At 48.6% G+C, this 22,213-nt stretch overlaps 1 protein-coding gene across 1 annotated transcript; it reads left to right on the top strand.

The window, feature by feature from the left end:
• Nucleotides 1-3,347: 3,347 nt before the first annotated feature.
• Nucleotides 3,348-16,820, top strand: PIRT (phosphoinositide interacting regulator of transient receptor potential channels). Its single transcript, XM_043497488.1, has 2 exons — nt 3,348-3,530; nt 12,627-16,820. The coding sequence occupies exon 2, from the start codon at nt 12,647-12,649 to the stop codon at nt 13,055-13,057; it is 411 nt and encodes a 136-aa protein (XP_043353423.1). The 5' UTR covers nt 3,348-3,530; nt 12,627-12,646; the 3' UTR covers nt 13,058-16,820.
• Nucleotides 16,821-22,213: the final 5,393 nt, after the last annotated feature.

The following is a 22,213-nucleotide window of genomic DNA, read 5'->3' as shown; positions in this document are numbered from 1 at the left end:
CCCCAAATCCCAGTGGCCTTTCAGTTGCAGCACTTCGGGCTGATCCTCCAGGCCACTGAGCTGCAAGCTTCCCTCATATCCCTGGGAGCAGCGGGTGATCAGTGTTGGGCAGAGCACAGGCCAGAGACCCTCACCCAGGGTTCCCTGCATCCAGCCCTGACCTCGTGTCTTTCAGAAAGCAACACCTAGTGATGGAGAATCCAGCCGGCCTAGGTGGGCTGAGGCCAGGCTCCTCCTAACGCCAACCGATCACTCCTGTGGGATTGGAGTTAGCGCGACGTATGCCAGAGGGGAATCAGGGCCTGAGCTGATGGAGTCAAGGCCTGAATCTGAGCAAGGTAGGACCCTTCTCCCAGCTCCGGGTAACTGAGCAGCTCCACCTCTGAGCACCAGGAGAGGCAGCTCTGAAGGGCTTTATGTGGCTGGGGCAGAGCATGCCAGGGGCATCAGGTCAGCGCAGCCAAGCTGGGCACGCTGTGAAGCGCTCTGGGGAGCAGAGCCACCATCTGCTGTGGGGAGAGCCGAAGAGGCAGCGCAGGAAAAGCGCCACTGACGGGAGTCCGGGCACATCGAGAGCTCAGCGCTTTGGGGGAGCTCTGCCTGGGGTGGGTTCAGGTAGCACGTTGTCCCTGGGAAGGGCATCGGCAGCAGGGATCGTACCTGTCACCTCTGTGCCTACTCACGATCCTCTGCTGCCTGAGCCGTAATGCCCAGCTCTGTCAGGCTGGGCTGTCACAGGCTCGTTAGCCTCTCTGTGTGGCCCCAGCACCACTGGAGGGCCAGAGCACCTCCCGGCATGAGGCGGGTTACAGTAATAACCACAGTCGCCCCCTCCAAGGTCCGGCTCAGATGAGCTCTGCCTGGCATCACTGGCTTCGCAGTGAGCCAGTCAGCTCCAGGGGAGAGGGGCAGGTCGACAAACCTCCCTGACTCTGGGAGCAAACCTGGTGTCATAGATATAAAGGGAAGGGTAAACACCTTTAAATCCCTCCTGGCCAGAGGAAAAACCCTTTCACCTGTAAATGGTTAAGAAGTTAAGATAACCTCACTGGCACCTGACCACAATGACTAATGAGGAGACAAGATACTTTCAAAGCTGGAGGGAGGGAGAAACAAAGGGGTGTCTGTCTGTATGATGCTTTTGTCGGGGACAGAACAGGAATGGAGTCTTAGAACTTAGTAAGTAATCTAGCTAGATATGCGTTAGATTATGATTTCTTTAAATGGCTGAGAAAATAGACTGTGCTGAATAGAATGGATATTCCTGTCTTTGTGTCTTTTTGTAACTTAAGGTTTTGCCTCAAGGGATTCTCTGTTTTGAATCTAATTACCCTGTAAGGTATTTGCCATCCTGATTTTACAGAGGTGATTCTTTTTACCTTTTCTTATATTAAAATTCTTCTTGTAAGAAATTGAATGCTTTTTTTATTGTTCTTTAGATCCAAGGGTTTGGGTCTGTGGTCACCTATGCAAATTGGTGAGGATTTTTATCAAGCCTTCCCCAGGAAAGGGGGTGTAGGGTTTGGGAGAATTTTTGGGGGGAAAGACGTTTCCAAGCGGACTCTTTCCCTGTTATATATTTGTTAGACGCTTGGTGGTGGCAGCAATAAAGTACAAGGGCAAAAGGTAAAATAGTTTGTACCTTGGGGAAGTTTTAACCTAAGCTGGTAAGAATAAGCTTAGGAGGTTTTTCATGCAGGTTCCCACATCTGTACCCTAGAGTTCAGAGTGGGGAAGGAACCTTGACACCTGGGCTGGGGCTCAGGGGCGTGAAGAGCCCGGGCCAGGCAAGGCCCAGGTCTGGTGGGGCCATCGTGACACCCAGGTGCCAGCGGGACCCCACAGGGGCTGGGACAGCTCCAGGGTCATGTTCTGTGTTCGCTGGGTTCTAAGGCCTGGTGGGCAACTCTCCATCGAAGCCAATGGAGACCTGCATGGAGCCCAGGCCAGTAATGTTCAGCCTGGGACCCCTCCATCAGCTGCTCACTGTGGTTATTGCTTCTCAGACTGGGAGCTCCTTGGGGCAGGGACTGTCTCTCACTAGGGCCTTGTGCAGTGTCTGGCCCGATGGGGCCCTGATCCTGGTCATGGCCTTTGGATGCCACCACTACACTAGTGATCATAAATCCCTCTAAGCAGAAAGGAGTCAGTATGCACAGCTCCCAGCCCACCCTGTTTCTGTCCGCTGATTGGATGGAGGGTAATTCTAGGAATCAAGTCTTTATGTGAACATCCGACACAATCACTAGAAATCCAGGGTGTCTGTAAAGATCCTGGGGTAAAGTGGTGCCAGGATCTTTGTGGGGAGTGGAAACCAACAGAGCCAGAAGGGCACAGAGCACTGGGCTAAACATTCAGAAGAATGTTCCTCAGTCATGGTGAAAATCCTGGCCTGCTGAATCTATGAGAGTTTTGTCATCAACGTCAGTGAGGCGAGGAGTCCATCCTTCATGTTTGCAGCACTGGGGCAGTTCTGGCCCATGAGATTCAGCCTCCATTCAGCCTAAACTCCTCACAGTTCCACTCCCATGAGGTAGCCTGGCGCCTTGGGTCTGGGTAGCAATGGGTGCCATCTCTGACTGTAATGACACGGGGACGGTCCATGAAAGTGAAAGGTGGAGACTTCAGCACTGATCAAAGGAAATGCTTTCTAGCTCAATGAGTCAGACTGTGGAACTCACTGCCACATGATGTCATTGAGGCCAAGAATTTAGCAAGATTCATTTAGGGACTGGACCTTTATCTGATAACCATTGGGACTGAGCTGGGACAACCAGAGCAAGGATGCAGGACCCAGGGGTCATATTCTGATCTCACCGCCTAAAATGCAAATCTGGATTCACTCCACTGAAATGAATGGAGTCACTCTAGATTCACACTGTGATAACTGGTGTCAGAATCTGGCCCTGGGTCCATGCAGGAGAAAGGCAGTGTGTGAGAGCTGCCCCAGCCCTGTGGCAGTGCAGGCATAAGAATGAAGCACTGATGGTTCCTATCTTGTGTAATCCATAGTGCCCGCCAGTCACAGATCTCCAATCCCTTTCCAGATGTTAATTGCAGCTTCCTGTGCTGGCGGGTAGCAGTGTCCCCATTCTAGAGGTGGGAAGTTGAGTCCCAGAAAGGTTTCAGTGATTTGCTGAAGGTCTCAGACACTAAATCAGCCACTGAACCCAGGAATTCTGCTTCCCTATTCACTTCTCTAGCCACTGACCACAGTTCCTCCCCTGCAATGTAGTTAGACTCACCACTGAGGCCTAGAATTATATTAACCCACCAGCACCTGCACTGGAGCCAATCCTGTGCTCTCAAGGCCTGGAGGCAGGGAAAGGAAGAGTTAAGCCATTCGCTGATAGCTGGTGAGCTCATCGGAGCTGGACTATGCTCCCTTGGTTATTAACCACTCAACACAGCCCTGTAGACAATGTCAGGAGTGGGGCACAGTTAGCTGGAGCTGGGAGATCATAACACCCACTTACTCCAAATTCTATCCAGGTGTGGGGCAGAGGAACTGGTCCTGAGCTGCTAGCCATGTAAGTAGGAATCTTTTACCATTGGGATTTAGAAGCACCATGAATAAGAGGAGCTTGCGAGTCAGGATTGAGGGACAGTGTGAATAAGAAGGGGTTATGTGTAGTGATTGAGGAGCACCATGAATAGGAAGGGGCTGCAGGTTGGGATTGCGGAGGTCTGTGGATGCGGGGGGAGATGCGTGTTGGAACTGTGATCACTGAACCCCGGACTCAGGGGCTGGGGAGTTTCTTGTCTCTGGAGAGGAGGAATCTATATTTTGCAAAGTAAGCACCGAAAAGGGATATTCAAATGGTCCCAGATCTGATGCTTAATGGGCAGGTGACACTGGGCGAGTTACTGGAACCCTCTAAACTATCTCTGACTCTAAAGGATGCTAAAAACCTGCAATCACAGGATCTAGTCCACAGGGCCAGACCCAGCTATCAGTTACACCAGCAGAATAACTCTGCATGGATCTCAACAGTGACTTAAATTTACATCAGTGTAATGGAGATCAGAATCTGGCCCCCCATCTTTCATTGAACCACTCCTGGGCAGCTTAAAACCCTTTGTACCGTATGTTTCCCCTATTTCTGCATCTGTAGCCAGAGTCTTGGTGTCTAAATAGCCTGCGTCTTCCCAGCACACACCACACCAGAGACCTTGTCACACACGGGGAGTAGCAGAGCGGCAGGATGGTTGGTTTAATGTGCTGAACTGCTTTTGAAGGGCTCCATCCTGCATGCCTTGTGCAGGCAAAGCTCCTCCTGAAGTCAGCAAGAGCTTTGCCTGGGGCCGGACTGCAGGATCCTGCCCTAAAAGGATCAACACAAAGTGATGCAAAGCTCAATAATCCTGGGGTGTTTCAACATCTGCTCCTGGGGGCACTGATGGGAGGGCTGACTGTTGGATTGCCCCCTGAGCGTAGAGGAGATGGTTAATGTAGCCAGTTTCCTTGTTTCTGAGAGGGTCGTGCCCATGTGCCGGGATCATCCGTGGTGAGTTCACTTTTTGAAACCTTCATTCCTTCAATAATCAGATGCACTCTGTGGCCCTTCACCCAGATGCTTTATTCCTAGTCATTCTCAGCACCAGTTCAGGTCAGTGGCCGGTTGGCTTGCTCCTTTAAGTTCTGCTGCACTTGGAGGTAAAACAAACCTGTCGCTCCATGTGTGGTCATCTCACTGATGTACCTGCTCACTGGGGTGGATGAAGGTGGGGCTCCCAAGTACCTTGTCTGTACATTTCATTTTGCCCAGCTTGGGATCATGTCACCTCTGGCACAAAGAGAAGGGGAACAAGCCAGTTTCTGTGTCATTCACTAGTGCTTAGATTGTGTGGTGAAGGGACTATAGAAAACCCAAACACGGACAGAGTCACCATGATAGGAGCTCTAAACTCCTAAAACCGGGGGGAGGGTGTTAATTATGGTAAATTCCTTGATGTCGCCAACAACCCAAAGAGATTAAAAGATTCCAAGGCCAGAAGGGACCATTGTGATCATCTAGGCTGACCTCCTTTATAGCCCTGGGCAGAGAATTGCCCCCAAGAAATTCCTAGAGCAGAGCTTTTAGAAACACACCCAGTCCTGGTTTGAAAGTTGTTCGTGATGGTGAGTCCATCATAACCCTTGGTAAATTGTTCCAATGGTTAATTACTCTCACTGTTAAAAATGTATGCCTTATTTCCAGTCTGAATTTGTCTAGCTTCAACTTCCAGCATTGGATCATGTTAGACCTTTCTCCACTAGACTGAAGAGCCCATTATTAAACATTTGCTCCCCATGCAGATACTTACAGATTGTGATCAAGTCAACCCTTAACCTTGTCTTTGTTAAGCCAAATAAATTGAACTTCTTGAGTCCAGGCAGGTTTTCTAATCCTCTAATCATTCTCATGGCTATTCTCTGACCCCTCTCCAATTTATCAACATCCTTCTTGAATTGTGGGCACCAGAACCGGACACAGGATTCTAGCAGCGTTTGCAGCAGTGCCAAATACAGAGGTAAAATAACCGCTCTATTTCTTCCTGAGATTCTGCTGTTTATGCATCCCAGGATCACATTCGCCCTTTTGGCCACAGTGTCACACTAAGAGCTCATGTTCAGATGATTATCCACCATAAACCCAAATCTTTTTCAGAGTCCCTGCTTCCCAGGATAGAGTCCCTCATTCTGTAAGTATGGCCTTTCTTCGTTCCTAGATGCATACTTTTACATGTAACTGTATTAAAGTGCATTCTGTCTGCTTGCACCCAGTTTACTAAGTCATCCAGGTCTCTCTGTTTATCAGTGACCTGCCCTCTTTATTATTTGCCACTCACCCAATTTTTGTGTCATCTGCAAACTTTATCGGTGATGATTTTATGTTTTCTTCCAGGTCATTGATAAAAATGTTATTGTAAATGTAGGGCCACAAACTGATACTGGCTGGACCCGACTGGAAACACACCCACTCAGTGATGATTCCCCATTTACGGTTACATTTGGAGTTAGCCAGCTTTTAATCCATTTAACGTGTGCCATGTTAATTTTATATCGTTCTAGTTTTTTTATCAAGATGTCGTGCGGTACCAAGTCAAATACCATACAGACATCTGAGTCGATCATGTCAACGCTATTTCCTTATCAACCAGACTTGTACTTTCATCAAAAACAGATATCAAGTTAGTTTGACAGAATCTATTTTCCATAAACCCATATTGATTTGCATTAATTAACTTCCCCTCCTTTAATTCTTTATTTCTCAACTCCTGTCTCAGCAGCTTCTCAGCTTGCCTGGGATCGATGTCAGGCTGAGAGGTCTATAATTACTGGGGTCATACCGTTTACTCTTTTTGAAAATTGGCACATTAGTTTTCTCCCAGTCTTCTGCAGTTTTCCTAGGGCTCCAAGATCTACTGAAAACATGTTAAGGAACAATAGGAATCATTCCCAGGTGCAATGGCATTGTTTGTTAACTGCACCATAAAACTTCTACACGCATGAAAAGGGCAGAGAATTCAGGGGACACAGTGAGGCGTCTCCATAGGCTGGAGAGCTGCCATTCCAGAGCAGTTTGAGATCCACACACTTTCTCTTTATGATCCCACGCACGTCACACTATATAGATTCCTCCTTTCCATCAATCACAAAGATGCCTATAAATCCAGATGGCGCATTGAGAGATTCCAAGATTCACAGATTCCAAGGCCAGAAGGGACCATTAGAGCATCTAATGTGACCTCCTGCATAACCCAGACCAGAGAATTTCATCCTGTTGCTCCTGCGTTGAGCGTAATAACTTGGGATCCAGTAGCCTCGAAATGAAGTCTGGAGCAAAATATGTATTGTTGAAAAGGATTTCCCACTTTTACCAGCTCTCCGTTTGTTTACTGACTTAGTCAGTTTTGTTCTTTTTGTTACTGAGAATCTCTAGATTTCCTGGCAGTCGGAAGCCAAATCTGATTTCAATTTCTTAGCAATCGGTGGAGGGGACAAAAAAAAAACCCAAAAACCATGTCTCAGGAAACTTAGACAAACCAGGAAATGTTGGGAATTTCCTGCACAAAATAATTGACCTTCCCAGAGTCCCACGCAGCACAGCCACGAGAGTAGAATGATGCCTTGGGTATTTCTTGACAAACTGCTAAGGGCTCTTGCCGGTAGCCAGGCACCTTGCTGGGATTTTGGAGTTGGGGATGTGGCATTTTTGACTCCTGGTTCCCCCCTTTGGCTGGAAAGCAGCGTTAGGCTGGAGAAGACCTGGAAGAGGCCTTATCTCTAGGGACAGGCAGAGTGGGCAATGGGGGGGGGACAATGCTGCTCCCTCTGGGGACTTGCTGGTCTTTTCCAGCCGTGGGCATTGATCTTTCTAAGGGCAGCGGGGGCATGCAACTGTCCCTGTGTCAGCAGCAGTGGGGATTGAACCTGAGTCCTCTCGATTGCAATGCACAGGCCTCTACTACCTGAGCTAAAAGTCCTGGCTCTGTTAGCCAGGCTGTAGCAGGCTCATCACCCGTGCGTGGCGACCAGGCCCAGGAGTCACACCGTGACACCAGGGACTCATTTGCAGAGCACTCAGGGGCAGGGCAGGGGCTGGCTGGAAAGGGGGAAAGCTGATCTCTTTGCACAGCGTGAGGTGCTGGCCATCCTGTCAGGGCATTGGGCCTTGCAGTGCTGAGATGGCAGCACCGCTAAAGGCTGTGAGCCACGCACCCCAGCTGTGGGGCCTGTGCCGTGCTCAGCGCAACCAAGTGCCAGGGAACTTCCCGCTTCCCCCAGCCCCCAAGCAGCTTCCCCTGGGGCTCTCCACAGCTCCTGGCCCTCCTGACCAACTCTGGCCCATCCTGGGTGGCTGTGGCACTGCCCAAGGCCCTAGCCAGCTTGGTCTCAGATGCACAATGCTGCCTTCCACCCGCTGTGCTCTCAGCAAAGCGGTTCTGGCCCTGGGGATCCATTCCCAGCTCCAACACTGGCTCCCAGTGCAGCCGGGGCAAGTCTCTCCTCCTCAGCCGGGGGATGGTTATGTCAGGAGGAATGGGCCCCCTGAAGCCAGCCAGCCACCCACCCACCCATCCACCTCAGCCCTCTTGAGGGGTGGTTATTTGGAAGGGACACAGCCCCAGCAGCCCTGACTGACTACTACGGGGAGTCTGCCGAGGAGAAGAGAGGGGCTGGATTTACAGCTGGGACACATTTTTTATTTGCCAAAAATACCGTTTCGTTGCCCCGGCACTATTCACAAATACGACATGAATCTGCCAAATAGTTTCTGCACAAACAATCGTTCAGGATTTCCAACACCTTGAGGGGGCCCCACTTGCCTCCACCCACCCTAGCCCTGTCACTAGGGCCCATAACTGGGGTCTGGGACACACTAGTGCATTCCCTCCTTTGCTTGAAGTACAAAGGGAGCTGGACTGGGGTGGCTCCTGGTATAAGCACATGCTCTTCCCACGGTGCTATAGAATCAGCATCTGTTTTGCCTGCCCCAGTGACTATTCAAATATTACCGACACAATGGAACAGCTTCACCAGCAGAGAGACTCTTCCCAGACCATCCCATAGGCCAGCGACTGGGGCATCTCTTGTAATGCAGAAAGCCCGAGTTCAGATTCCTCTTCCATGGCAGGCAGTGGAGGGACTGAACCCACTGCAGGGCAGCAGCCTAATTACTGGGCTGGCAGTTATATGGGTCAGAGATCCCAGGGCCAGAAGGGACCACTAGGGTCAGCTAATCTGACAGGCCAGAGGCCTGCCCCACAATCATTCCCAGAGCAGAGCTTTAAGGAAAACACCCAGTCTTGATTTAAAAATTGCCAGTGATAGAGAATCTACCACAATCCTATGTTAATTGTTCCAGTGATTAATTCCTCTCCCTGTTCAAAATGTAGGTCTTATTTCCAGTCCAAATTTGTCTGTCTTCAACTTCCAGCCCTTGAATCATGTCATGACTTTCTCTGCTAGACTGAGAGCCCACTATCAAATATTTATTCCCCAGGCAGGTGCTTACAGACAGCAATCAAGTCACCCCTTAACCTTCTTTTTGTTAAGCTAAACAGATTGAGTTCCCTGAGTCCATCACTATAAGATGTTTTCTAATCCTGTAATCATCACCAACTCCTCCTCCTCCATTCTGTGAATCGAGCCCTTTATTTCCTTTGTGTTTACGTGAAAAAAGTGCCCAGAAACTTAAATAAAGGTAAATTCTTGTTGATTCTCGATTCACTGAAATGTTTTGGAATGTTTTATTTCCCTTTGGATCGAACCAAGTTTTGTTTTTTGAACTGCCAGGGACTGATTAGTCACCCAGCTCTAGTGGGGATGAAGTAATGAGGGTGGGGGCTTGTGAGAATCCAGGACAGTCACTTATTTGCATCAGATCTGGCAAGCCTCTTTCAGACTCCCAGACAGAGATGTGATCCATTTTGTGATTCTGCTTTTTTCTCACAATGTTTCCTCAGCCTTTCCCCACCCTCTGGGTCTATTTTGTCCACCTGTTACATCCTGTCTGGCATGTAGATGGGGAGCTTTCAGGGCAGGGACTGTCTTCTTTGTTCTTTGTCTGTACAGCCCCTAGCACAGTGGGGCTCTGACCCTTGATTGGGGATCCTAGCTATTGTTCCCAGCATTATTCCTCCACCTTTCCAAATTGGTGCACTAGAAGGAAAGTGGCCATGGCCAGAGCAGGGAAGACACTGTTCACAATAAACTGAACACACGGGCAGGGGGGAAACCTTAGGACCACTGGCATCGGGCACTGGCTGCTCCATTTGGTCCATTACACCAGAATATGGACAGGTTTTCTTAGCAGCTGTGCCAGCTTGGTAACGTCTCTAACTGCACTCCATTTACACAACACCAGCTCCCTCATTGATTCCTCGCAATGGGAAATTTTCTGAGGTCTCAGCCCACTTCTGATCTCACTGACAGCTGGCCGGAATGACTTTCCAGAGCTCACAATCCAGTCCTGGGCACTTACAAGGCAGTTTTCCATGTCTCCCAACCCCAGTCAAACCCAGGAGATGCAATTTTATGCAGCCCCAAAGATGAACAAAGAATGTAGATGAGGCTAATCATCCTGCATATGTCAAATGAGGACTGAAGAGTTTTCAGAAGTTTACTGCTCAGGATCACAAATCCTGCCCAGAGCAAATAACTGTGGGCTGTACTAAAAAACATGGGACCGTCCCTGCAAAGCCTTATGACGGTGCTCCACTTCACACATGACCGGCCCATTGAAAACACTGGGGTAACTGACGTGCCTAAAACTAGCCATGGGCCTGAGTCTTGAGATTTGGGCCCAAAGCAGTTAAATGCCATTTCTTCCTTTGGATGCCTGCTGAGTCCTGAGTGCAGGGTTCTGGGTTTGCCCCTTAAATAGATAGCTACAGGAGACCCCTAAAGCAGAGCATTTCCCTGCACACATTATGCACTCTGTCTTCCCTCTGCTCTTGCAGGAGAATTGCAAAGCCCTGAACCTTAGATGGATAGGGGGCTGGCCACAGTCACAAAGCTGGCATCATTCTCTGTGTCACCCAGCCATTCCTGGGTCATCCAGCCCCCGGTGTGATGGCTGAAATGCCTGCGCTCCAGGTGAAATAAGCCAGACTACACCTGCAGCTGGGCTGGAATTATTCCACAGAGACACTGATGAATGAAATCGCTAGACTGGCATCCGTGATCTGCTGCTCTCTGGGCTGTAGGCCACGGCAGGTGGATCTGGCATTTTCTGCTGCACACCAGCTGAAGTTTCCAAAGGGTTGACAGCAAGCGCTGAGGGGTTAATCTGCCTGCTTTCTGTGTTTCAGCAACAGCCAGCAACCAATCAGAGCCCAGTGGAAATAGCAGATTATAGAAACCCCACCACTTTCCCTCTTATCCTAATGGCTTCTCTGCATTACGCTGCTGGCCTTCCGAGAAAATGGATTTCCTTCTTGATTTGGTGAGAAAGTAACCGCAACACTGGGGCCCATGAGGAGGCAGCATCACTGACCCCAGCAATGCTAGTGAGAGCAATTCACTGTGTGGATTACTTAGAATTGGAGCCTTTCCACATACGTGAGCAGATCCTGCAGCTAACAACACCTCGGGGAGCGCAAACCACTCACCAGCCCAGAAATGTCTCTCTCTCTTCCTGGAAATCAAAGGCTGCGTATTAACACCTAGCCCTGATCTAGCACTTTTCTTCTAGTGACCTCAAAGCCCTTTGCAAAGATGGCCAGTATTATTAGCCCCATTGTACAGATTGGGAAACTGAGGCACGGATAGGGGAAGCAACATGCCCAAGGTCACCCAGCAGGCCCCAGGCAGAGCCAGAAATACAACCTAGCCCAGTGTCCTGAATCCCAGCCTACCATGCTAGCTGCTGGGCCACACTCTACCTCCCTAAACTAACGTTACATGTGGCCTTGACAAGCCCCACGTTCTGGGACTGACTGTGGCCAGCTGCCGCCCAGATGCACAAGCAGGGAGAAAGCACAAAGGTGAAGTTAGACCCAGTCCTACCAACTGCTCTGTTTGGTCTCTTATCTTTCTCTCCCCAGGTGGCCTTGTCTAGCCTGGAGTGTTTAGTCCAATGAAGGGACTACTGTTGGGAGATTTGAACAGGGTGGGTCCCAGCAACAAACCAGGCTGGATTGGGGTGCTGGCTGGGGAAAGCTTGTCACTAGGCCCCAGTGCATTCTGGGTTAAGAAGGCGTGTGGGGGCAAGCATGTCTGTGGAAGCCATGGCAGTTAGGACCACCTACCTATGCCCGGCTTGCGAGGAGGCAGCATGGCCCACTGGGTAGGGCACTGGACTGGGCAGCTTGGCATGTGCACCACGTTCCCAACTTGCTCTCCGAGTTGCCAGGTGACCTGGGCAAGCCATCACCCCACTCTGTGCCTTAGTTTCCCCATTAGTTAAATGGGGACAATGACATATTCCCTGGTGAAGCATTTTGGGGTCCTTGTATCTCAAGGGCAGGGTCTTCTCTCACTCTGGTGTAAGCAGAGAGGGATTCAGGTGAAAGTGCAGGGCATGAGAAAGGAGACACAGGCCACCGGGCCTTCCAGAGCTCTGCTCCTCACAGCCCTTTGATGCCTGCTCTGAGAATGTGGCATACACTGGCCCCAGTACCTGGTCAGCTCTGCTGGCTGCTCTAAAGGCAGGGCAGAGGCAGCTGGCTAGTGCTATTAGCCTTGCCCTAGGGGTGGTCCCAAAAGGGCCAGATTTTCCAAAGTGCTCAATGCCCAGCAGCTCCCACCGAGAGCACTGGGAGCTGCTTGGTGTTGAGCACCCTTGGAAAACTGGCCATTTCACCGAGGTGCCCCAATGGGAGCTGGGTTCTTGTGATCCATGGAGCAAAAACTGTGTCGGACCCATGCACAGGGGCACAGAGTGGGGAGTTCCTATGGGCCTGCTCAATGCCCGGGCACAACTGGGCCCAGCTGGGGTATTTTTAAGCTGCGGTGTTCCCACAGGAGCAATACAGTCCTCTCTCAGCTGCAACCCCGTGAGCCTCTCTCTGCTCTGGCTCTGGGGTGACCTTTGGTCCCACCTAATCAGTGACCCCTCCAAACAGCATGACCCTATGAATGAATGTCAGTCCCCGCAGTGCTAATCCCCTCTGTTTTCCTCTTCTATTCCTCTCAGGCATTAACCCCCGACCTGCAATGCCCAGCACCATGGAAACCCACCCCAAGAGCCTGGATGGGAGTGAAAAGTCCCCTGAATCCAAGGATTTGATCACTAGCAACACAGCCAGCACGCTGTGCATCAGCTCTAGGAGTGAGTCTGTCTGGGCCAATGCACCCAGGAACAAGTGGGAAATCTACCACAAGCCCATCGTGGTGGTTTCTGTCGGAGGCGCCATCTTCCTCTTTGGGGTGGTGGTCACCAGCCTGTCCTGCTTCATAACAATCAATAAGAATGTTTACAAAATGTGCGGCCCAGCTTTTCTGTCCCTGGGGCTGATGCTCCTGGTTTGCGGCTTCGTCTGGATCCCCGTCATCCGGAAGAAGCAGCGGCAGAGACAGAAGTCACGCTTCTTTCAGAACATCAAGTCATTCTTCTTTAACCGCTGAGGGCTGCTGAGGCTCAGCACTTGCGGGTAGCAAGCAATGCCTCTTTCAGCCTGGCTGGATTTGCCATGAGATTATTAGGGCCTGATCCTGCTCTTAGACATGCCTAGTGGATCCCCAACTTTGACCTTCTCCTCTCCCCATAGGTGACATTCACCCCCATGCAGGTCCTCTGTGGGCAAGTAAATTTCACGCTATGTGCTAGGAGAGCAGAATACTGGCATGGAGACAAGCAGGTTGGGCCCAAGCCCTAGATATTGCTCTTGACTGTACATTGAGCAAACCTTGACCATGTCCTATAGAGGACAAAGCTTTGAACTGTGTTCATCAACACCCGGCACCTGTACTGCTGAACACCTGTCTGGGATGGTCTAGGGGGCTGGACTGGACGACCTCTCAAGATCCCTTCCAGCTCTACATTTCTATGATTCTATGAATGGGATTTCACTAGAAAATGTAACCCTTTACTCAGGTGACTGACTTATCATGGGAGCAGTCCCATGAATTTGAATGCCACTACTTGTGTCAGTAAGAGTCACAGGACAGGTCTGACAGGGTATAGCCTGAAAGGATTTCAGCTGTTCAGGACGTGCTGTGTTAATAGGGGAAACAGGGCTACGCTAGGAAGGGATTGGATTGTTCTCCATCAGCCATATGGCTACAACCCCTCTCTGGCTAAGATGACCAAGTACACTTCAGATATAGACGATCCATAGTGCCAGGATATGTCAATGGGATCTGGAGGAGACAGTGCACTCAGAATGCTCTGCAAGGGCAAACAGAATAATTTCTTTCTAGCCAACCCTGCATTGGACATCAGAGGATGCATCCAGCATGATAAACACGCATGATCCACAGCTGAGAATGAAAGGACTTAGATGGGGATGTGTATGAAGTTCATCTCGTAATTATCACTATGAAACGAGTGTCTGTGTGCGATGCTACTCCAAAGGGCATTCCAATATGTTGCTTACTCAAGACTTTCTGATGAAGTGTGGGGTGATATTTATTTCTACCTAAACAGCCAAGCTGAAGAGCAACTGAGCATCAGAAGTAGCATTTCTCTGTTCAATTTTACACACTGTCTAAGAAATTCCATTCCTCAAGGTCTCTGACTGCAAGGCTACATTACACCAACTGCATATTTATCTCGGTTTGGAGTGATTGTCTCCGTCATATGGATTCCAGCACAGCAGAAATCTCAAACATTCCACCTGGGCAGAACAAGAGCAAATGTAAATGAGATGCCTTGTTTAACTCAAGTCCATTGAACTCCTCTTGTTAATAGTTATGTACCCTAGGAAATTTACCTACAAAAGCAGAAATCATTACCAAATATTTTTGGTTAATATTATAGTTGCTTTTTTTCAGTGGGGCCCAGTTAGTTTTAAAAAACTTGAAAATACAGTGTCCCAACTGCAAATCCAACGGCGCAATTGGTCTTTGGTTTGGATACTAGGGACAAGATTTTTACAAATAGTCACCTAGTTCGTAGTTAGACGCTTGCATAAATCGCCTGATTTTCAAAGCAGCTGAGCTTTGTTGACTCCACTGAAGTCAATGGGAGCTGAGAAGACTCAGCAACCACAATTGGATTGTGTCTCTGGTTAGCCTCATAAGCATAGCATTGAGTAAACCAATACCTGCATGCAGACCACTCTTTTTCCCGTGTAAGGACATGGCCACGCACCGACGCTTCTAGCTTTGGTGAGGTGGCGTTGTAACGGCCCTGGATGGTTTCTGAAGTAGATCAACACTCATCCGAGACTAAATGGCAGCAACTCATGGAAAAGGCACTGTCTGGCTCTTCTTTGCAACCAGAACCCTCCTCTCTGAGCCAAATGCAGCCATTCAGCCTGGATAGCAAGTTGAATTCCTTAGGAGAAAGAAGAATGAAAGTCTGTGTGGCATAGGTTGTGTTTTGCAGAATCCCTCTAATCTTCACAAATCTTAATGATTTTGTTTCAAACGTCAGAAGTGATGAGACTGCCACCACTTCTGGTGAGCCGAACAATCCTTTTGGACCTTAAAATCTGTGGGGAAGACCCTTAGCTGCTGCATGTTGTCATAATGCCATTGAGGGTCCAGGGACTAGGGTGCTAGCCTAGGGCTTTGCAGACCGAGATCCAATTCTCTTCTCTGCTACAAACTTCTGTGTGCAATCTTGGGCAAGATACTCAGCCTCTCAGTGCCTCAATTCCCCTCCTGCCCTACCTCACAAGGGGGTTGGGAGGATAAATACAGTGAAGATTGTGACACGCTTTTGAGATCTTCTGGTGAAAAGCGCCATATAAAAGCCAGGTATCATTACAAGGCAATGGAGCGATGAGAACTGACACCAGTCCCTGGGGACAGCCTGCGTTTCCCTGGCCCAGCCGCAGAGCAGGACTGCTGCTTGAGAAGCTGACACACTTGTTCCCTGCTGATGAAATGAAGGGATCTTAAGCTGGAGAAGAAACTGGAGCATCTATTAGAAGATCACACTGGGTTCAGTGCAGCCCTGTCACAATGCATGGCATTCTGCACTCACAGCGACAGCTTCCCATTGAGTCTGGGGCAGGGTGCTGAGATCAGACTATGCTGAGCGTTTCTTGCACTAACCGCATTTATATCTCTACTTTCTTTCCTGGTGATGACAGTTTTCTAACAAGTCCATCGGGCATGTTATTCAACTGAGATAAGAGGAGAGTCTCTTTCAGAGCCCTCTACCTACCACAATGCTGATAGAGCTAAGCCAACCAGGCCTGCTTCCAAAGCAATTCAACCAAAAAATAAATCCAGCTGCCACAACACAAAAGTTCTTTCCATGGACACCAGTGTCCGGTGCGTGGGTCTAGCCCTTAGCTGCAAAGGGAAGGATCCAGGTGCATTAATGTTAATGCACTGAAATTCACCATCTTGCAGCAAGTGCAGTGCTGGGTCTGGGCAGGGGCTCTGGGACCTTAGGGTTAATAGATCCCGGAGAATGCTGCTCTGGTTTGAGCCCTGGGGTTTCATATAAATAGAGAATATGGGTGGCAGGTGTGGACAGGGAGCCCAAGATTCAAGATAAAAAAGTATACAACCCTGGCTCTGGGGAGCGGCCCTGGTGAATTTGTTCAGTGTTCCATGAGCAGATCCTGAAGGAATCCGAGCCATTTCTTGGCTGGCATGAAAATGATTAACTCCCACCCCGTGCCCTGCCCCTCCCCCTTAAATTTCAGCCCTACCCCAAAGGAGATCCTCTGGCAGGTTAACATCCCTCGTACTCCAAGGTGCCTGGGACTCTCCAGATTCTCAGATCCACTGACATTCATAGGTGCAGCTCCACTGACTCTGGCTCTGTGAGGGAGTCTCCTTGTCCGGGAGCCTCCTTGTCTGAGACTCCTCCTGGGAGTCCCCTCAGTTTTGCCTGAAACAAATGCAGCTCAGCCAGTCATCTCTTGAAGATTCAGATGAGGTGAGGTACCCAAGAGGGTTGAGATGCTCCCCGGGCTCAGAGCACTACCTGCTAAAGGATGGTAGTGCCATGCGCGCCAGACACCCAACCCATCCTTGCCATGGGCAGAGCGCTCAGCCAGAAGCTGATTTACTGGTATCCGACGTGTATTCTGAAGTGGTTGGATTGTCCATAGGGGAGTCTCCACCTGGGATGTGACAAGCTGAGGGTGGCTTCCTCTTAAATCTCTCCCATGCCCTGATTTTACTCCTGTGCCTGCTAATGCCTTGTTGGGGGGATGGACGTTGCTCTGGCCGGATGGTGCCTGATTTCTTAATGCAATGAATAAAGTACTGGATCAAACTCCCCTCGTTGTTTGCCTGTAACTGTGGTGATGGAAAGAAACCCAGGGGTCGCCGCTCCCAGCCCAGTCTGAGGAGAGGGCATTCGAGTCCTGTACTGCTGCCAGGGTCACAATCTGTCCTGCCTTCAAAAATCGAAGACAGACTGCCCATGTGAGCAAGGTGAGCTCAGGTGAGTAAGAACTACTCCCGGGACCCCTCAGGGCTGCTGTGAAACATGAGCAATGCCTGGGTCTTGTGCTGACCCCTCTACCCAGGTGAATTTTCCAGATGCACCATTGATTTGTATAAAGGCTTTATTGTATGCTCTGTATTATTTCCCTCCCATTGCCTGAGCATCCTAACATTGTTTGCTTTTCTTGGCTGAGCAGGTGTCTTTATTGATCGATCTACAAAGGGCCTATACAGTTCAATTAAAAGTCTCTGATCAATCTGCAGCTATGGTCAAAGGAGATGTTAGGATGCATAGAGAACAGGATGGAGAACAACACAGAGAGCAGAGTTATGCCTCTATATAATCAATGGGGCCCTTTATCGGTGTACTGTGTAGAGCACTGGACACCCCATCTCAAAAGGGACATTGCAGAACTGGAAGGGGGTCAGAGAAGGGTGCTGAGAATGATCGAGAGCCTAGATAACTCTCCTATGAAGAGAGATTTAAAAAAGACTGGGATTGTTACCTAAAGAGGAGACAGATAAGAGAGGATATGATAGAACTACATAAAATAATTAGTGGTCTAGAGAAAGTAGCTCAGGAACGTCTCTTCTCCCTGTTGTCACACAAGAACAAGGGGAGCATCATTTCAATTAAAAGGTGCCAAGCCTGAAAGCGAGAAAAGGAAATGTGCAACTAGACTGTGGAACTCAGTCATGGAAAGTTGTAGTGGTGAAGGATTTAGCAAGACTGAAAAAAGAGCTCATCAGACTCTAGAATAAAAGGTATGTGAGTCCTTTCCAGAATAGTCTAGATGGGGCAGAAGAGCTGTTTTAAGAAGGTATCAGGTGACACGCCCAATCTGATATCTCCAACTCTTGCTAAAACAAGGTTAGATGCTACTTGCCTCCTCCCCTTGTTCTATAAAACGAGAAGGAAATTCGTTACAAAACTCATAACTGCTGGGCATCAGCAGTTCAAACGTGCATGTGAAAGGTCGTGGCCCAGCCAAACCTGATGACCGCAACTCGCCCCTGGTTTCAACCTTAGGCTGTCAGTTATTGCAAATCTTCTGGGGAAGGCTCAAGTTCTCTTTTTTAGCACAAGTAGAAAAGTCAGGGCGTGGTCAGGCAGCCTTTATGCATGTGGGTTATGGCCGCAGGGTTGAGCCTATTGTCATCCAGCATTTGCAGAGACAAGCCCAAAAGCAGGTGTCATGTCTGGCTGTGTTTGTGTCTCCTCTCTTACTATGAATTGGGTTTCATTTCACCATAGAGGGGGCCAAAGTCATCCGTAGTGTAACTTCACTAAATTTGACACCCTTGCTGTCCACTTCTACAGGGATCCATGTTATTGTATACTGACCACATCCCTGGGGGATGCTGGCGCACGCAAACACAATGATTGTGCAGCAGACAAAGGGGGAAGAGAGGAAGAAACAAGTGTGGGCACCATGCCTGAGATGCCCCCATCATCACAGGGAATTCATCAGTGCCACATACCCATCTCAGTCTAACAGGCAATCCCGGCTTAGGGGTCCACTGAAGGAGGAGGCAGCCCTAGAGTGCCAGTCACGGAGGGATGTTCCTTTCTGAGCCTGGATCCAAAGATCAGTGTCACCCCTGTGTGAGAGAGCTGGAATCACTAATCCAGTGTCTAATTCCATGTTTACACCAAGGTGCTGCTGGAATGCAAGTATCTTCTATGTATTTAACCTACGTCCCAGCAGCATTCAGGGCTTGTCTAGACTTAAAATGCTGCAGCAGCACACCTGTAGCACTTCAGTGAAGATGTTACCTTCGCCAATGGGAGGGCTTCTCCAGTTGGCATAGCTAATCCAGCTCCCAGAGAGGACGTAGATAAGTCGATGGGAAAATTCTTCCGATGACATAGTTCTGTCTACACAAGGGGTTAGATCGCTTTAAGCACGTTGCTCAGGGGTGTGGATTTTTCACACTCCAGAACAACAGTGATACTGACCTGTTGCTGCTAGCAGGCTGGCTTACAGGACAACTGACAGTTGCTGGTAAAAAGCACTTTATTTCCCTTCCCACAGCAATATCTATACAGCACTTGTTTATTCCTTTTCTGTTGTTTATCACCCAATGTTCTCATCATTCTTATCTTTGGGTTCCATTATCTTGTGGTAGTAAAGACTCTCAGGTGCTGCTTATATCATTAGTCCTTAGTTCAGCCAAAGTTTAGTCCTCAGTCCAGCCAAAATCTTCTGGCCTTGTCCTTTATCTCTTGTACTGTTATTTTCCATTACTTGGCACACATTTCTAAAACATCTGATACTCAGCATTTCCCACATCTCCCCCCTTTTGTTAAAAAGCAGCTTGAATCATCCGTGACATTCCCCAACGCATACATTGAACTATATATGGACCACACAAACAAATTATACCAATACAGATACCAATTAATAAAAGAGTGTGCTATAATGATGTTATTCATATTTTGTTCTAATTTTGCAAGTAACTCATGAACAGAGTGAGAATGATCTGACAAATTAACACAACACATACCCTCAAAATCTTCACATCCGTGTCCATGTGCTAATAACAAAAATTCACTCGCAGCACTATTATATAAAACTGCATGGCAAATGCTATCTACATCGATTAATAACTCAGTTAATATTTCAAAAATTAGATTAAACTGTTTAATACTTCAACACACTAATTTCTCTAAATTAAAAGCATTTTCCATAATAGCAACACCAGGGATGCTTAAGCAATAGAAAATCAATCGCAGCTCGATTATCTAAAATGGCATCTCTTAATTCCTGTTGTTCCATACTTAAAAGAGCAATTGCTTGTAATATAGCATTAAGCGCTTTAACAGCAAAACAAGCTAATGCATTCAAAGTTTGCACCGTATAATAAGTTGGAAAGCCAGGAATGCCTGCAACAGCATTCAGCAAAGCCAAATATTCTGAGTGACTATATAAGGTAACATCGGCGGAACATGTATTTTGCAGGGCCGTGCTTCGCTGATTTCGCTGCTGATTCTTTCCGGGCAACAAAAGGGTCATTCGGCTAAGACAACACAAGGTATTATGACTTAGATTGGCAGGAATATAACTAAAGGTTCGTTCACCGCAGGTAAAAAACCAACCAGACAGCAAAATAATATGTCCATAATTAAAAGAAACATTAACCGCATTAGTACAATTCAAAAGGGGGGCACTTACGGTTTGGCAGCCCATGGGTACCTTTGCGCGTGTGCAATTAACCACTCGCGCACACGTTACATTATCTGCCCCGGCTGGGTACGGCGTATGTAAAGATAGGGCTCCAGGGGGCAAGGAGTAATTGGCGGGGCCCCAATTTGCCATATTCGAATACTGTGAAGACAAATTGGCATAAGCTGCAAGCATGGTGTGACTGCCAATTTCTTTGGGATGATGACATATGGGCAAAAGACAAGTGCCCAGTAGTTCCCCGGCTGCCACAGAATCAGACAAACAAAAGTGTGTGACATTGGCTATCAATGCTAGACGTTCCCATAGGTTATACGTCATTCGCACGCGTAGGGGTACAAGGAGTCCCCCCTGTAACCCAAGCAATACCACTATAACAATATCGATAACCCACATCCTCATTCTGGAAATAAACAGGATATGGCCACAAGCACAACCTCCTCTGATGCGGATCAATTCCTGTCATTACGGTTACTCTTTTCCGCGCTTGCACTATTAGCATGGCTATTGCTTCAATTCTGGAAGTTACCGTACGCACATTTTTACACGGTGGAAATATCCATTCCAAACTGACTAGGGGGTCTTTATCCCTAGTATCCCACTGAAATAATAGCGCTTCCAATACTGCATCTAGGCTAAAGACCGCTATCACGAAGGGTAAGTTTTCCCGATATCTCCCGGAATAACCCTCCCCCACCTTCTGTCCTATTCGTTGTAATGCTTGCTTCTGTAGTACCGACAGTTGTCGTTTATCTCCAGGGGCTCTCCCCCCTTCTAATAAGGGAAGAAGAGGAATTATATCCTGATTTGTGATGCCACAAAGGGGGCGAAGCCATTGCAGTTCACCTAGCAGTTTCTGTGCATCATACAGTGTGCGCACATGAGGAGAGATTTTCAACTGCTGGGGGCGTACGGTGCAGTCAGTGATCCGAAGTCCCAAATACAAAAAAGGGGCTTTAGTCTGACCTCTTTTCTTGGGGCAATCCCGTTTTAAATGACCCATCTTTCCACACTAGTAACACGCCCCCTCCCTTCCTCTACGCCAATTCGACTTGGAGGTATTCAAGGCTACCGCCAAGGCGCGTACATGAATCTTTGCCTTATCCTCCTCCTCCACCAAAGGAGCACGAGTGCAGGCTTCAATCATGTCGACTAGGGAGGCCGATTTTGGTAAGGTCACCAAAATCTTCTTACACGTGGGGTTAGCATTTTGAAGGGCTAAATCTACCCCCAATGCCGATCTGGCATCTGGTGTTAAATTAGGGGCCCTATCCAATGCCGTCCTTTGGCGGTCCAAAAAGAGGGCAAAGATTCGCCCACTCCCTGCATGACTTTTAAATAGGGAGGTGAAGGGGTGCCCAAATCAGGGAGCTCTTTGAATGCCTCCAATGCTAGAAGCTGAGACTGTTGTAATATTTGGGGTACCAATCGCGCCTGTAGCTGAGGCTCTTCAAATCGCCCCTGTCCCAACAACATGTCTATTGATGCTACCTGGAGAGGGTCGTCCCGGGGTCTATCTAAATTAAGCACTGCCGCGTGCTCAGCCCTTTTTCTCCATGAATCCTTCCATAATAATCTCTGTGTGGGTGTTAACAACATATCTGCAAATTTCTGGGTGTCAAAGGGACACATCGCTTGCCCCAAGAATATTTGTTCTAATATCGCTTGTACATACGGATTTTTCAAGCCGTATGCCACAATAGCTTTCTGAGCCTCCCTCATCAATTTCCAGTCTAACGGCATCCAAGATTTAACCCCCTCCCTTGATACTGATACTGGGAAAGTAGCCGGCATGGCATCCAAAAATTCCCCTTCAATTATAGCATCCTTTATCAATCCATGCCAGCGCTTAATTGGGTCAGGAGATCCCGCTCCTCCCCCCCCATCCCTCCAAATCACCCCCGTCCCCCGTTCTTCTTGCCCTCGTCCAATTGAAGAACACGTAGGTGGCGGAGGTTTCACTCTTGGTCGAACCGGTTGCGTAGCGGGGGCATAAATTTTGCGATATTCTTCCTCTGCT

Source organism: Dermochelys coriacea, chromosome 14 (assembly GCF_009764565.3).
Source record: "Dermochelys coriacea isolate rDerCor1 chromosome 14, rDerCor1.pri.v4, whole genome shotgun sequence".
NCBI lineage: Eukaryota > Metazoa > Chordata > Testudines > Dermochelyidae > Dermochelys > Dermochelys coriacea.
This window is presented reverse-complemented; position numbering and strand designations above follow the sequence as displayed.

Excerpts from the sequence above, each read along its gene's own strand:
- PIRT (XM_043497488.1), top strand. The coding sequence starts at position 12,647 with ATGCCCAGCACCATGGAAACCCACCCCAAGAGCCTGGATGGGAGTGAA.